The sequence below is a fragment of the Scaptodrosophila lebanonensis genome, unplaced genomic scaffold (genome assembly GCF_003285725.1).
Source record: "Scaptodrosophila lebanonensis strain 11010-0011.00,11010-0021.00 unplaced genomic scaffold, SlebRS2 tig00001410-arrow-pilon, whole genome shotgun sequence".
NCBI lineage: Eukaryota > Metazoa > Arthropoda > Insecta > Diptera > Drosophilidae > Scaptodrosophila > Scaptodrosophila lebanonensis.
This window is the reverse complement of record NW_022060738.1, coordinates 2,242,772-2,258,712: the sequence shown is the minus strand read 5'-3', so window position 1 is coordinate 2,258,712 and position 15,941 is coordinate 2,242,772. Positions and strand designations below refer to the sequence as shown.

The 15,941-nt window shown below is 39.0% G+C and overlaps 3 protein-coding genes across 4 annotated transcripts; 2 read left to right on the top strand and 1 right to left on the bottom strand.

The window, feature by feature from the left end:
* Positions 1-136: 136 nt before the first annotated feature.
* Positions 137-12,997, bottom strand: LOC115630652 (WD repeat-containing protein 75). The gene is made up of 7 exons (XM_030527294.1): positions 12,774-12,997; positions 12,323-12,712; positions 11,606-12,260; positions 11,362-11,540; positions 10,079-11,226; positions 9,625-9,998; positions 137-780 (listed from the first exon to the last, which is right to left on the bottom strand). Exons 1-7 carry the CDS (start codon positions 12,863-12,865, stop codon positions 409-411), a joined length of 3,210 nt encoding a protein of 1,069 aa, XP_030383154.1. The 5' UTR covers positions 12,866-12,997; the 3' UTR covers positions 137-408.
* LOC115630653 lies at positions 4,392-8,540 on the top strand. Its single transcript, XM_030527295.1, has 2 exons — positions 4,392-4,777; positions 8,156-8,540. The coding sequence occupies exons 1-2, from the start codon at positions 4,688-4,690 to the stop codon at positions 8,297-8,299; spliced, it is 234 nt and encodes a 77-aa protein (XP_030383155.1). The 5' UTR covers positions 4,392-4,687; the 3' UTR covers positions 8,300-8,540.
* Positions 12,998-13,142: 145 nt separating the features above from the next.
* LOC115630486 (malectin-A) lies at positions 13,143-14,836 on the top strand. 2 transcript variants are annotated; one of them, XM_030527070.1, is made up of 2 exons: positions 13,143-14,478; positions 14,539-14,836. In XM_030527070.1, the coding sequence occupies exon 1, from the start codon at positions 13,339-13,341 to the stop codon at positions 14,395-14,397; it is 1,059 nt and encodes a 352-aa protein (XP_030382930.1). In that variant the 5' UTR covers positions 13,143-13,338; the 3' UTR covers positions 14,398-14,478; positions 14,539-14,836. The 2 variants fall into 2 exon arrangements, with proteins under 2 accessions (XP_030382930.1, XP_030382931.1); XM_030527071.1 differs by having other exon boundaries at positions 13,143-14,482.
* Positions 14,837-15,941: the final 1,105 nt, after the last annotated feature.

Here is a 15,941-nt window from a genome sequence, read left to right as displayed (position 1 = left end):
GCCCCTTATAGAAATAATGCTGCGAGGGATTTGTGTTAATAAGTCCGCTATACATTTATAGATACTTTTGTGTTCATTGCATATGTTTGTATAAAAATAACTGCATGTATATTTTACATAAAGTTCAATATAGGGCTTTAAAATATTATTATATTCTGTATTTTGTGAAAGTCCCAAACGTTATTGCTGTCTTTGTCCTTAGAAAAACATACAATTTGTTATAAGCTACAACAACAATTATTACAACGTTTATACAATGCGGAAAATCGTCGTAATGTTTTATGATGGGCTCAAAAACTCTTCGATTTCAAGGGCTTTGTATAAAATTAGTATCTACAAGTATGTATGTATGTCTAGGTAGGGGTGTGTTCTTTGAATCTTCAAACGACTTATTTCTTCTGTCCAGGTTTATAGTTCCAGGCTTATATCCAACGATCTTATGCGCTGAAGCTTTGCCTCCAATGCGAGTTCTGCTTCCTGACTGCTGAGGCCAACTGGTGTCGAGTTCTGCGCCAGCAAAGTTTTTCGCGCCTTCAAACTCTTTGCCATGGCCTTCACCTCATCATCGGCCTCCAAGTCGTCATCCACATCGCTGCCCTCGTGTGGCAATCCATTGCCGTTTACAGTGCCATTGCTCAGATACTGCCCCCGCTGCCCCTGCCCCTGTCCCATGAGGCTGTTGTGCCGCGACGTCGTTTCCGCAGGTGTCAGCAGCGATTTGATGAACTGGCCGCAGATAAGACTCATGGCGGGCATCGTGTGGGCGGACAAATTGATTAACTGAAACGAAACATAAGTGTCACATTAAATACTTGGTTTAGCAAATGTGACTTTGAGAAAAAGAAAGGTTTTTCTTATCTGAAATCAAATCTTAAAGTTATTTAAATTGAAATACTTTTCTACCAATTTTATTTGAAGGTTCTCATAAGAATGCTCCTCAATGCAATCTTAAGATGCGTTTTATCTGTTTTCTAGAAACGGATTTAAATTCATGCATTTAGTTGACTTTTATATTTCTTTTAAATAGAACGTTAACTGCTTAAAGTGATTGAACTGCTTGAAATCTAAGCTTTCCAGATTGCTGATTACAAATAAATCTGAAGTAGATTTAGTGGTCCTAGCAACCTTTCACATTTATGTAAAGTTTAAGTTAATGGGTCCAAGCTGCGCTGGATTATAGTCGCCGGAGATATTTACATATATGGTATACTTTAGGATAGGCGTGTTTCGTAGAGCCATCGCAGTAAAGAAACAATATATATTTAACAAACTAAGCCATAAAGTGTTCAATTGAAGCAAGCTACTTTTAAATTGTATATACAAGTATATAAAGGAAATATAAGATAAGATAATGAATGGTACAGAAAATAGAACAACTTTAATAAACTCGTGTTGCCTAGATACTAGAACAGACCGCATACCAAGTTTGGTCAATGCGACATTACCTGTTTCCGAAATCCAAGCGTTCATTCAGACGGACGGACGGGGATCGTAGATGCTCTACTCTGCCTGTTGCATACATTTATACGAACCCAATATGTATCCCCTTTTTAGCCTTCGAGTTCAAAGTATAAAAACGACCTTTAAGCTCACAGAAATTAGACAAAACAATAACAATTCTAAGTTGAACGCGTGACCTTAATTTTCGAAAACAAAAACACCTAATCGACTATATTTAGTATAAGGCTAGTATCTACACTAATCAGCTTTATAATTCACAATTGATTCGTGTGTGCTTTAGATGGTGATGAGGGAATACTGGAGGACTACATATGTATGTTATTCTAAGGGATTATAAAACTGATAAGTAAAGCACGATGATCAGGCTTCAGAAATAGCTATCATGTATTAGCTAATGGTAGAAAAATATATATATATATATATATATATATATATATATATATTTAAAGCTAATCCCATTTATATTTACGTCACCAGATGGGGAAGCTATAGTTATACTTTCAGAGGTAATATTTTCTAATGAACTTCTGACCTAAGCCCGTACCAGCAAACTTATTTAAGAAGTACCTCAAAAGTGCAGAAGCGAGTAGTTATTGATAGATTCAATGCAATTACTCGTACAGGTGCACCACGAGTACTTTATATTTTGGACTTGCAGGAGCAAACATTCTTTTTTTCAGGTGCAAGCACTCAGCATTCCATTCCTATACATTTTGGGAGCGCACCTGGAGCAGGACTCCTCATAGTTAGCTGTCAACATCGAAGCCTCGAAATGACCTGCGACATTCGTGAACGGCGGAACGGTCAATCAATTGAATATATATATATATATATATATATATATATATATATATATATATATATATATATATATATATATATATATATATATTCAAAGAAATTGTAGAACAGAACTCTAAAAAATGTGAGTTACACAAAATTATCACTAATACTAAAAGTATTCGTCGCTGTAAATTTCGAATGTAGGTTAATTTTGTTACAAATAATCAAAACTGAATGTTCGCTATTATGAAATCCTAACTACGATCCCAATCCCCAGCAAACAGACACCTTCGCAACAGTCTTTGCTGGTCAGTTGTTTATTGTTTGGGCGCCTCAGATTGCGGTTCAAGTTCAGCAATTTTGTGTGTGACACGCGACGTGACATTGTTAATCATGTGATTGCTTTATTTTTGTCAGTTTTTGGATTTTGTGTTTGTCATTGCGTTGCTTTTTCGGTGCGAATTAATAAACTTTTAAAAGTCAAGTTAATGCTAACCTTCGTGGTGAATGGAACGTGCGCCGTTTACTGGATTGTTGGCATTTTGAAGTTCGATTTCAATTGCTCGGATTAGCAAACAATTACAATGCGAGACAAGACAATTGTGTTGATTGCTCACTTGCCAAAACAAATATTGATTTACGGATGCGTGCCTTTGTTTTTTCCCACGAACTGCATTTCAATCCCATTCGCAACATGAGGAATGAATCATCGGCTAACATTTGGGCAGAGAGTGCACAAAACAACAACTTGTCGAAACCAACTAAAACAGCTTTGAACTCGCAAAAAACTGCTGACGAACTAAGGAAAATTAGCAGCGACGAATGAAAAAAGCAAATGGAAAAACAGCGGTAAAAAATAATATAGTCGAATTACACTAAACAGCAGAAAAATCAAAATCCAAAGTACCAGAAACATTATCCACGAAACTTATGAGAAATCATAAAAAGAGTAAAATAAAAAATACTTTCGGCTCATTTCGAGAGATTTCAAACATGCGCTAGCAATATTTTAAATAATTAAATGAAAAATTGTTCATAAAATTAAAAAACTTTTGAATCTCAACAGGAAACATCCTGCGTTTTAATCACTGGTTACTTACTATGTATGTATGTATGTTTTATTGTTTTTAAGTTTGTGTGGCTAGTGTTATTAGAGTAATTGAACGTTGGCGGGAAAATTACATTTGTATAAAAATAATACTTATGTACATACATATATACATACATATGTATGCCCACTGACCCGCTTTAGCAAATTACACAACAACAACAACGGAACGGCAGATCATAAAATGGCATAACAAACGTTGACCAGCATAATCGTCGTAAATATGCCAAAATGAAAGAAGCAGAAGGCACGCAACAACAATAACAAGGGAGCGCGACACGCATAAACAATAATTGAACAACAAAAGCTAAACAGAGAGAGCACAGCTGAACATTACAGAGAGAAAGAGAGGACAGCACACCCGCGAGTGGGCGTTTGCAGTGCAAGCTGACTTGCACGCTGCAGAGCAGAAATGCATTCACAATAGACGACAACGACTGAGGCACATGGTGCAAAGAAGCACGAAGGTATGGCATTGCACAGGTCCGTTATGCGGTGTGTGACGTCATAATATGTTTTGTAGCATTTCATAAATATTGCATTGTGAGTTTTTAGTGCAGTTAAACTTAATAATGTTTCTATTTGGTGTAGGCAGACTTTGCAATCGTTCAACATTATTTTATTTAACAGAAGACAGCCGCAATCAAAGTTCCAAAGTGTTTACAAATTGGAGTTATCAAGTTAAGCAGCCGATCGAGCAATATTAATTTTCCTTAGAACAGAAAACGTAAGCGTATATTATGAAGTAGCTGTGCAATTCGTTGCAGTCTTTAATGGTAAGTTAAGATAAGGTATGGCTTATCTTAACTTACCATGACTTAAACACAGAGCAAGACCGCCAGCCAAATGCCGCTACAATAACAAACCAAATTTACGAACAACTCGTCGGTCGTTCACTAATTAGAATTATGAGAGCGCCACACAGACGCACACACTCAAGCCCCAATAAGCCGAAGTGCTGGAAGACGAGCCCCAGCGATGTGGCGTATAAAATGCAACGAGCGCCAACGACAGGCAACATTTTCCCGTTGTACTTTGCACAAACAACACTACTTACTGTAAATAAAAATAATAACGGAGAAGACGGAAGCACGAGCCGCAAAAAGTTTACGGAAATCGCAAGCACAAAAAAGTAAAGTTCAGGGCACAATAACAAAAGAAATATTATTGTACTGTGGCAATAAAGTGTAAAATTCTTATTAATTTATTACGCGCAACGTACGCAAATAAAAAACAAATTGCCAAAAATTTGGAGAGCATTTCAGTGCGCTGAAGTGCCATTTAAAAGCGCAGTACAAAGAAATTTAATTTTAAATTTCAAACAAAACAAAAAAAATGTGGCCAAACTTTTTTGCTGTCATTTCCTTACTGTGCATTGCATTACTTGCCTGGGCCCAAGCTGGACCTGTGCCAATTGTGAATGAGGTGAGTGGGCGGAGTTTTAGTTCGAGTTAGATTCCGAGTAATGATGGTGTGAAGCAAGTGGGGAGTTACAGTGAACTCAAAAGAAAAGGGTTGGAGAGGGATGCACACAAAGTCTTGTGTGATATTAGTTTCGAAATACACTATATTTAAAGATATTATCTGAAAGGGATTATGTTCAGACGGCGAAAAGTTTGCACAAAAAAACGTACAATTTGTTAATTCAAAACTTAAAAGTAAATATAAAAGAAAATTTATTCTTGTATAGTATATATTGTTATTGTTTTTGTACGTAGATAGATATATCTAAAAAATGTAACAGCTTTGTCCGAAAATTATTTGCTAGTCTGACCACACATTAAATCGTTCAAACCTTTGCTTCTAACTTTTATTTAAACAGACGTTTTGATATGAAAACGTTCACAGTTAAGAACAAATTTCTGGAAAGTTCGAATAAATTCACCAAAAAGAGATAAAGCCTGGCTCAGAACTAGTTGCGGCTGGTTTCTGCCAAGCAAAATGTAGAATTAAAAACTAACCAGAAACGGAATTCTAAATTCGTCTGCAGAATGTTTTATATTAGCTTTTCAGAATATTACAAATATTTTCTAAAACCGTTTGAAAACATTCTATTCATTACGTAACCCACCTTAATAAATAAATGAATTTGACTCAGGTACGTGGGTGTTAATTAATCAGCAATGGAATTTTACACAGTCCACAAATAGTTGAAAATAAAATAGAAAAATTGGAAAAAAAAATACAACTTATATAATAAGCCACATAGCATACACAATCATATAGCTGGTCGGACATGGCTTATCAAAGTCTGTTTGGACTCCCTGTTGGTTTTTGCAAAATAATATTAAGAAGCTGATTATTTCTATATTTATGAAATGACAAATAAACGAAGAAAACTCCTACACTGAAGAAAAATAATTTTAAAAAAGACCGTCAATCGACAAACAAGAGATAAAGTGTGGCTCAGAACTAGTTGTTGCTGGTTTCTACCAGAGAGAGAATATGCTTATTCATAATAATACCGTAGTCAGTCATACCGTGTACTTAATAAAAAATTCTTCGTCAATGCTGTAGGCCCATTGGTTTGAATAAAATAAATTGATTTAAATTTTATAATGGGATACCATTTCTGTTGTCAGTTAATGTGCCTAAGGTCTTGAATTACAAAAATGAAAATACATACAAGTCTTACTATAGAGCTTAAAATATTCGTAAAATATCAAGCAGATCTCATTTGTGTCTCACAACGGTTACCCCCAAGTCTAAATAACAAATAACCAATACACAAGTACATTTTTTATCCTGTTTATACTTAGATTAGTTTAGTGTTTTATAAAAAATATTACTATACAATTTTCGGAGGGAAGTAACCTTTGGCGCAAGTAATCGAAATTTTGGAATATTGCTTTCTATAAGTGCTTAGAGATTAATATTAAACAAGATAGAACGCTACAGTCGATCAAGCCCGACAGTGAAATACCCTATACCCAGGTAAACGCTAAGGTATTAGATGCTCTAGCAGAAGCAAAAGGAAGAAGAAACGAGAACTTGAAGCTGCACCTTGTGGGCGTAGTACCAGAGTGAAATTGTTTCGCTAACTTTTCTTAGAATTAACCGATTTGGATGAAATTTGAACAAAAAAGTATAATTTTTTGTATTAATTGTGTGTGCAAAGTTTGTTTGGACTAGGAGCATCTATATACCGTTTAGTTAATGTGCGCTTATGGGTCGCCTGCCTGTTACATACATTGCACAAACCTAATTACCCGTTTTACCCTACGGCTACTGGGTATAAGAACTACCAAAATGTTTAAGAAAGCAGCATCTCTAATATAAAACAAGTAAAAAAGCTAAAGTCGGGTGTCCCGACTTTGAAATACTCTGTACATATGTTTACAATAATTATACAAAATAAAAAAAATTAAGAAAATAAAAAAAAAAATTGATCGATTTTACCTCTCTCGGTATTCGAACTCACGTAAAGGGTTTATAATTGCACATTTACATAGCAATTACGTCTGTGTGAGTGTATGTATGCCTATGCGCATCTATTCGTGTCTGTGTAAGCATTTTCGCAGTCAACCAAACAGCAACATCAACAACAGCCGCGGGCAGCGCTTGAGCAGCGCTGCAGCTGCAAATATATTTATGGCTATAACTTCTTGTTAAATCGGTCTATCATAGTGAAACTTGGCATACGGACACATAATAACTAACTGGGGGTATTTGCAAAATTTTAGTTCGAAATTCCAAGAATTACGGGAGTTACGATTTGCGGGGTAGAGGGGGGAGAGAGGGAAATTCCAAAATATACATTTTCTGCGTATTCACATAAGGCATCTGGGACTAAAATTTGGTGTTCCTAGGTCTTATAGTCTCCGAGATATAGGCGATTATACGAATGGAAAATCGGGAAAACCCCCATAGGGGGGAAGTGGGGGTGAAAATCAAAAAAAATAAAACAAACTCGTATAGAATACACACATAACGCATCTTTGTGCAAAATTTGATGTCTCTATCTCTTATAGTCTCTGAGATCCAGGTGTTCATACGGACGGACAGACGGACAGACAGGGCTAGATCGACTCGTCTCGTCATGCTGATCAAGAATATATATACTTTGTGGGGTCTGCCACGCCTCCTTCTGCCTGTTACATTTTTCAGCTCCCGCAAACCTAATATACTTCTGTACATTTCATGTACAGAGTATAAAAATTCGAATCGAGTTGTCACGAATGATAATAGTGTTGATTATGGTGTAGAATTGCCATTGTGATAATATGTACTTCTGTAAACAAGGGAATGGGATGTGTCTAAGATGTGTCATTAACAACTTAAAAAATCATATTTTATATATACTTTAAATACAACTAGACTGACATGTATAGGAATAATCTATCCTGGACTAGAAGAGGCGATCTCCCTGACCTAAAAGAATAAAGAACCTAAAATTTAGAAACTATTCAGTTGTAATCTACAAAAAATCTACCTGTTCGACCTATTCGAAGTCACAGACAGCACTTAACCTTTCTGTATGTGACCTGTCTGCTCCTATACTGATACAGCAGCTCAAAAGAAATGCGCAACCACCGCACAATTGAATGGCAACCATATCCAAAAATAAACCGAGCCAGCCCTAAGAGAATTGCATTATTAAAGTAAATTGAAATTATTCAAATTGAGTTGACAACAACGCCTGGAAACACTTTCTGAGAATGGCAACGTAGACATACACGTTGGCCAGGTGTTAGTTAGTAGGCTGGGCTGCTTGCTAATATATAGTTGCAGATTTAAAATTTCAAAAGCACTACTTAAATACTTAGTCTTATTGATTCCCTCTATTCCCCTATTTCTCCACAGCACCAACAACTCATGCCCAAGGTGCCCCAATGGCATTGCCTTCGCTATTTCAAACACGACGTCTTAATGATGCGACGATGCCGGCACTTGCGGGTGCCCACAGCGCCTAGAATGGGGGATGTCCTGCTCAGAAAGAAGAAGTAATTGGATTTATGGTTTCACCGATTTATGCAACATAAATTGTCATACGACGTCCAAATCAAGCGCACAAGCCACGCAAAATGCACATGACTGAACAACAAGAACTATATAACAGGATATACAACAAGACCAAAGCTAAACCAAATATTAAAAAACTATGCTAAACTAAATTTAAGATGCAACCACTTGTACTTCATAGTTTGTAAGTTGCAATACAAGAAACCCTTTGAGGAATAAATTTAAATAGTTTACGAAGGGAAATTTAGAAACATGTTTGAATTCAGTTACAAATTTCTTACTAACGAACTGAATACTTTATGTCAAACCTTAATGAATTGAATAAATGTCTTTAAATTATATGAAATATCCGAGATTTCTTCATTTAATTTAAAAAACTCATGTTTTGCGATTGGAACAGAAGTAAAAGTAATATATTGCCATAAATTTAAAATTAATAGAAAAACTATTTTTTCGGACTATGTTTTATTCCGCGCCCTCCTCTGTCCATTTCAATTGAAGCAACTAGCCACTAAGGCATCAATATCAGAACAAGTATTTACGATTGGAAAAAAGACTGCCCCCTTCTAAAGTCTATTATATTACACAAATAATTATTAAATACCCCACCGCCCACCTCCGCGTTTCTCATACAAGGCACTTAACCGAAACAGCTTTAGGCACCATAGCTCATAGCCTTCCCCTGCGATTCTGCTATACTGAAACCCATTTCTTTTTTTATAGCCTGTACCCAAAGGGTGAAAGGCTATACTAGTTTTGTGCGAATCTATGTAACAGGAAGAAGGAGGCGTGGCAGACCCCACAAAGTATATATATTATTGATCATGGTGACAAGCCGAGTTTATATAGCCATGTCCGTCTGTCCGTCTGTATGAGCGCAAGGATCTCAGAAGGTACAAGAGCTAGAATGACCAAACTTGGTATGCAGGTTCCCCTGAGCCCTAGGCAGGTCGTTTGTTTTTTTTTTAGTTTTTCTTTTTTTGTGGCTATTTTACTGCCGGCCTTGCTCGACTGTAGCGTTCTCTCTTGTTTGGCGTAATTTCGGAACAATTATTTTACGATTGGATAAAAACTCAAACTTCCTGCATAATTCTTATAGGTACGAGACTCAATAAATTGTATAACTTGGAGTGACCGAGACTTTTAAGTACAACATCAATCTAAATAGGCATAAAGGGCGGACCAATGGTTATCATGCTAATATAAGGTCCTATGACAATGCATTTGTTATGAAAATTCCTCAAGAGATTAATAAAAAGGCGCTTTGACAAATCAAAAGATAGCAGTTCCTGCATAACTTAAAGACTTACCGCATTTGGCACGTTGGTCTTTCGCTGACCCACGATCAGCGGTCCACTATTCGCTCCTTTCGAATTCTTTGTGTCGTTTGCACGCTGCTGCTTCAGCGCATAGCTGCCAAATGTAGCGTATTGCAGCATTTCGGACGCAGGTTGTGTAAATGCAACGGGCGCAGGCTCTCCATCTGATAGTCCCACGCCTGGTGGCGCCAAATAGACAATCTCCTGGGTCTCAGTGAGCATATGCAACGTGGACTGTGCCTGCCAATCAATGTTTATGGAGCTCTGTTTCGGTTGACGGCGCGGCAGCCACACCAGGCCGTACAGCTTCGGGATATTGAAGCGCTGATAAACGGGCAGCGGTACATTTGGCTGGAAGACGTGTACTATGAAAAAAAAATGATACTCAAATTAAATGTCGAACAAATAATGGAATAATATAATTCTCTAAAGCTTAAGTACTTACGTTCTTGGTTGCGCGTGACCACAGCCAGCAGATTTGTTTGTGGATCAAAGGCCACATGTTTTACAGATAACTTAAGTCCCGCCTGCAGACGCAATGTCATCAGATTCCAGATGAGCACTCGTGAATCTGTACAAACGGTCACTAAATGGGCCTGGCCGCCAGCTCCGAATTGCACGTGCGAAATCTCGGCCAAAGATTGCATTGGACAGGGAACCGGTCGGGGTTTTGGTGTCGCTGTTGACTGGGTGCGTTTACGTTTATGGGCGATAGCAGGTTGAGTCTGTGTGTCCAGCTGGAGGACACTGAGCAGCGGCAACACCTCCTCATTGACTATCTGCTCGTATTGCTGTTGGCGCGTCTTCACTTCTGTTAGACGCTGTTTCGCTTTGAAGCGGTGTCGCAGACTTATTCGCTGCAGCCGCCCTCCCAAAAATTTGAAACGCGAACTGGACGGCACAACACAGCTCTGCAAGTGCGCCACAAGACGTTTGCAGCACTGTTCTGGGATGCTGCACTCAATGCCGAAGCTACGAAACAACTGCAGCTTTTGATGCAAACTCAGCTCGGGCATTTGCATAATGTACTTAAAGATAGAAGGCCCTTTGTCATCTAGGGGCGCATCATCAGGCTTCAGTATAGTTCTGGGTGCCGCTGCTATTAATTGATTAGCTTCCTGCACCAGTTTCTGATCATCACTGATCAGCAATGTTTTCAATATAGTCCAGAGTTTTTGACGTTGGTCTGTCAACTCTTTGCGTGCGCCATTCAAAGGCGTTTTGGATAGACGAAGCTGCACCTTAGACGCCACACCATCATAGCCGCCCGGTGGGGTAAGCGCATGCACCAGCGCCAAAGTTCTCGCGTCATATATACACAACGTGTTTCCATAGCCAGCAGCCAGCACTGAGCCATCTTGCGAGAAGCATATGGATTCGATGGGAAAATTTTTGTACGAAGTCTGTGCTAAACAATTCCACATTGTGCCTCCTTTATAAATGTTCTCTGATTTCGCAATGCCCCAGAGTTTTATAACATGATCCTTGCCAATGGTGGCACAACGCAAATGGTCCACTTGAAACTGATTTGAAAACGTAATGGACTTAAAGCCATACTGATGCGGCATCTCAATATGAGTGTTCAGAATGTAACTGCAAATAAAAACAATAAAGATATATTAATTTCATGCTACAATGCCGAACAATCCACTAAAATTCTACTAAAATTCGACTGTTCGAAAGAGAATTAAATAAACAAATGTATGTAGTAAAAAGGTGTTTCCTCACCGCTGCAGTTTCTCGTTGTATAGCCAGAATTTTAGACGCACTTCGGTGAAATTTTTTTCATCATTGTATACCTCACCCGTGGCCATCCAATCAATGTTAAAGGCGGCTCGGGTAACCCGTGTATTGTAAATGATACGATCCGTTTCGTAATTAAGTACGTTGGCTTTTACCACGCGTAACTGCAAAAGTAAATCAATAATTTAGTTAAGTGGAAACGGAATAACATATTCAAGACCAGACGCACATTATAAAGCAAACTTTTCGTATATGCGGAATAGAACTGCAAATGGCCCACGCGGCCATTGAGTACCAGAGTATTGGTGCGTGGGTTCAGGCAAAGGCCGAGTGGAAAGAGACTCTTGCCAGTTTTATCCGGCACGCTATAAGTAAAGTGTTGCAATGAGGATATTAAACTTTGATCCGTGGGTCCCACAAACTGTACGGCATTATCGTCGGTGCATACGGCAATGTGTTCATTACCATCGCTCACAATCACATGTCGAATGATGCTGGACATGCGTGGCACAAACTCCCGGTGCTGGGGTCGTGCCATAGACCATTTAACGAGCACGGCCTCCATACCGCTGCTATAAAAGTTGGCGCCTGTTGGCGTGAATGCTATGCTCGTGACTGCCGTGTGATGCCAGTGATATAGCGCGTTCTTCATGGTCTTATGATTTCCAAACTGACGCCAAATTAATATACGGCCCTGCTCATCGCCCGTAGCCACAGCTTCCTCTGCTGGACTGAAACGGATGCATGTCACGAGCGTGCAATTGGCGTTTTTATAACGAATAAATTGCCAATTATCATAGTTGACAAAATATACATAATACCCCTGGGATATAACTATGTATTTATAGCCCTTTTTGCCTACATCTACTTGTGGTGTGCGTACTCTGCAAGAAGCAACAGGTTGGTTTTCAAAGAGGCACAATAAAATGCTTGTCTTATAACTTACTTTAGCTGCAGGCCACATTCAATATTGATGACGGCTCCCGTGCTGGTGTTGACCACAAACCATAACAACTTCTGGCCAGCCCTGCGTTTCGCTGTCACAAAAGCGCATGCCGTATCGCCTTCCTTGTATAAATTGAGGAAATTGCATGTTGCAACTTGTAGCTCACTGCCGCCCTTCAAGCGCATGGGTGTGGTTTTCTGAAGGACGCCGGTACGCCAATGCCAACGCAACAACTGGCCAGTGCTTGTGCAGCCCACCAGCACCTCCGGCTGATTTAGCTCCAATTCCAGGCTTATCATCGGCGCCGTGGCGCCCGTCAGCTCACGTGTCAGTTCGCCAGTTCGAGAGACAAACACTAACACTTTGAGGCCACTGCGCAGAAAAAGAAATCTACAGGAGGCAAAGAAATTATAAATTTGTTTTACACCGTTAAATAGGTTTTAAAACTAACCTTCCCTGTTCCGAAAAAACGGGCTCTTGTGTTACAATGTTACCGCCAGCCAAATGCTGCAGCTCTAGTTTGTCTTCCCCTTCGAAATTCATGACTATGGCCTCTTAATTTTTGTGTTCGCTTCCTTTTTTGGGGTGTGCTGCACACCTGTGCAGTGTTTTGTTCGCGATTGTGCTGCTTACTTGCTAAAATTTACGGTAAATGCAGCTACTTTTCATATAAATTTGCCATTAGACACTGCACGTGTAGACGACTTTACAGTGTTGGCAAGCGCATGTTAGCGCTACTTCATTCGATAAACGACAATCGATAGCTTTGCGACTAATCGTAGTACGCTGATATATATTTCTTTTTTGCTCTGACGTTCGACAACACAAGTCGCAGCTTTGGGAAAAACATAAAAATTGTTCAATTATAATGCATATCCACGCGCTCTAGTCGCAACGAATTCAAATTAAGGCATTAAGCAGCAGTGCTCGTAGCGGGCCCAAAATAATACTGGGCACATTCCAGTGCTAGTGCCACGTGCACCGTTTACCGGCAACAACAACACACGAAGAACGAAATGAAGAAAACGAAAATGACAATCAAAACAACAACAAAAAGCAGCAGCAGCAACGGCAAGTGCAACGATGTCGCTGATTATCACTTGAACCGGAACTACTTGCGGGCAAGTAGTCCAACATTTGCAATTCTGTTGCTAACGGTGCTCTTCGTGTGCCTGCTGCCAGCGGCGCTCGCCGAGAACCTCAAGGTGGTTTACGCGGTAAATGCTGGCGGGGACGATCATACGGATCGGAATGGCATACATTATGAGGCGGATCCTTTGCGGATAGGCATTGCTTCGGATTATGGCAAGCATTTGCTGATGATTGGACGCGTGCACGAGCAGGATGAGGTACTGTATCGAACAGAACGGTACCACACCACCACCTTTGGCTATGATTTTCCAACGGATGGCGATGGCGACTATGCGCTAATCATGAAATTCTGTGAGGTATACTTCGATGCTCCCAACCGTAAGGTTTTTGATGTGGTACTCAACCGCAAGCACACGGTGGTGCGCCAACTGGACATTTACAACCAAGTGGGCCGCGGCACGGCGCACGATGAGATCATCTACTTCAAGATCAGCAATGGTCGCCTGCAGTACAAGCATGAAGAGTCAGATGTGCGCAATGGACGTCTACGTCTAGAGTTCATCAAGGGTGCTCTGGACAATCCGAAAATCAATGCATTTGCGCTGCTCAAAGGTGACTTTGAGAGCTTGCCACGTCTCCAAAATGTAGAGGTCGCCGATGAAAAAGACGCCGTTGGCCAAGTCAATGAGCCGGAGGTGCGCAAGCCAGTCCCACAGCAGCAGCATGTGGAACCCTCTGCCCGCTACGATGACTTTGATTATGGTGAGGACGCTGACGAGTTGCTGGATGATGAGGAGCCCGAGCAACAAAACCGACAGCAACAGCAACACCAGCTGCCGCAAGGTGCGCCAAAGGCCAAGCGCGTACAGAGCGGACCACGTCAGCCCAATCCTTATTCCATGGATGACTCGTCCATATTGCTGCCCGTGTTCATTGCCATCGGAGCATTCATACCGCTGCTATTTTGCTTGTGCAAGCTGTGATGATCCCCATGGGATTCAACAAATGAGTTGTGGCTCTCACCCACACTGCTCCTTTCTCCTCCTCCGGGCTTGATTAAGTTGGTTGGTTCGTGTTAATTTTTTGTGATTTTTGTAAAAGACTTATGTGTACTTATCGTTTAGTTGTACATAAACATTAGATGTATGAGATGGCCCTCAAGAGACGTTGCGTAGCGCCCCGCACTCCTGCTGAAATGAAAATTATTTTAATTTGTTTATTGCCACGCTATGTAAAACACGTTGATGATAACAACAACGCACAAAATTTCTCACACTCAATGTATGTTTGTTCCTTTATTTTGACGCCGCCCCTCCAGGCGAAGGTACTTAAACTGATAATGCAGGTTGCATTCTAGCAATTTATTTGCTTCAACTAAATTAAATAAAACCAATTGAAACATTCACATTCATTCAAATTGTATGGAACTTCAGCAAATGTGTTTCCTTTACGTTCTACCCGCCAGAATTTGAATATCTGTTGATTTTTGAGAAATAAATAAAAATTTGTTATTGGATTAATTAGTTTGCAGTCTTTATTAAATGGCATCCGACGCTAGTATTGCTGATTACTCTTGGATCGCTTAAAGTTTGAAAGCCAGAGCTTCACATTCATAACCTGTCCTATCTACCCAGCGAAACGAGTTTAATTCTATTTATAGTGCTGCCACTGATCGGAATGGATATGTTGATACTCGTGTCTAACATGTCTAAAAAAACAAATGGCAATTAACACAGAATAATATTAACATTTTAAATTGAAAAATTATCAATATACATACATTGTTTCAATGTTAAGACTATAATAGCCTCATTTCTATACGATCATCATTATAGATATTCCAGAAATCGCATCTACAAGCACCATTTTGTAAGTAATTTAAATGTTTTATTTCACATTTAGGGTGAACTTTCAATCGAAAAAGTTTACGTTAGCGTAAAATAACTCAATTTGTTTTTGACTCAATAAAAACAAATTTCTTTTCGTTATAATTGTGGTTTAAAATCTCTTCCTTGGGCTTTGTAGAATTTCAATTCAGTTCCGAAAATTCGGTTATAAATTTCAAGAAGTTTGATCAATTGCGAAGCTGAAACAAGCTCGATATTATAGTTTTCCACTTGTATAAAGAATCAAGAAATTTGATTGGTTTTGAAACTGGAACAAGCGAGATAATACATTTTCAAGTTTGCAAATCTAATCAATTCAAAATGTTTGCTTACCTTAACGACGAGATAGACCAAATAATATATTTATTCTTAAAATTTCAAGTTTTATTAGAAAATTATTTATTATAAGTATATAAAATCAAAGTATATAAATCAAATATATTACAGAGACGCCTGTATAACAACGCCAGATGTTCGAACATCTTGACTTAAAACTTGGCAAAATTCGAAATCCAAACCATGTTGAACCTAATAGTTTGGTCCAAACAATATCTATAATTAATTAACCTTGAAACTTTCTCAATATCTCAAAAGCATTTGAAAAATTACAAAAATAATTCTGACTACTTTAACATAAAAAG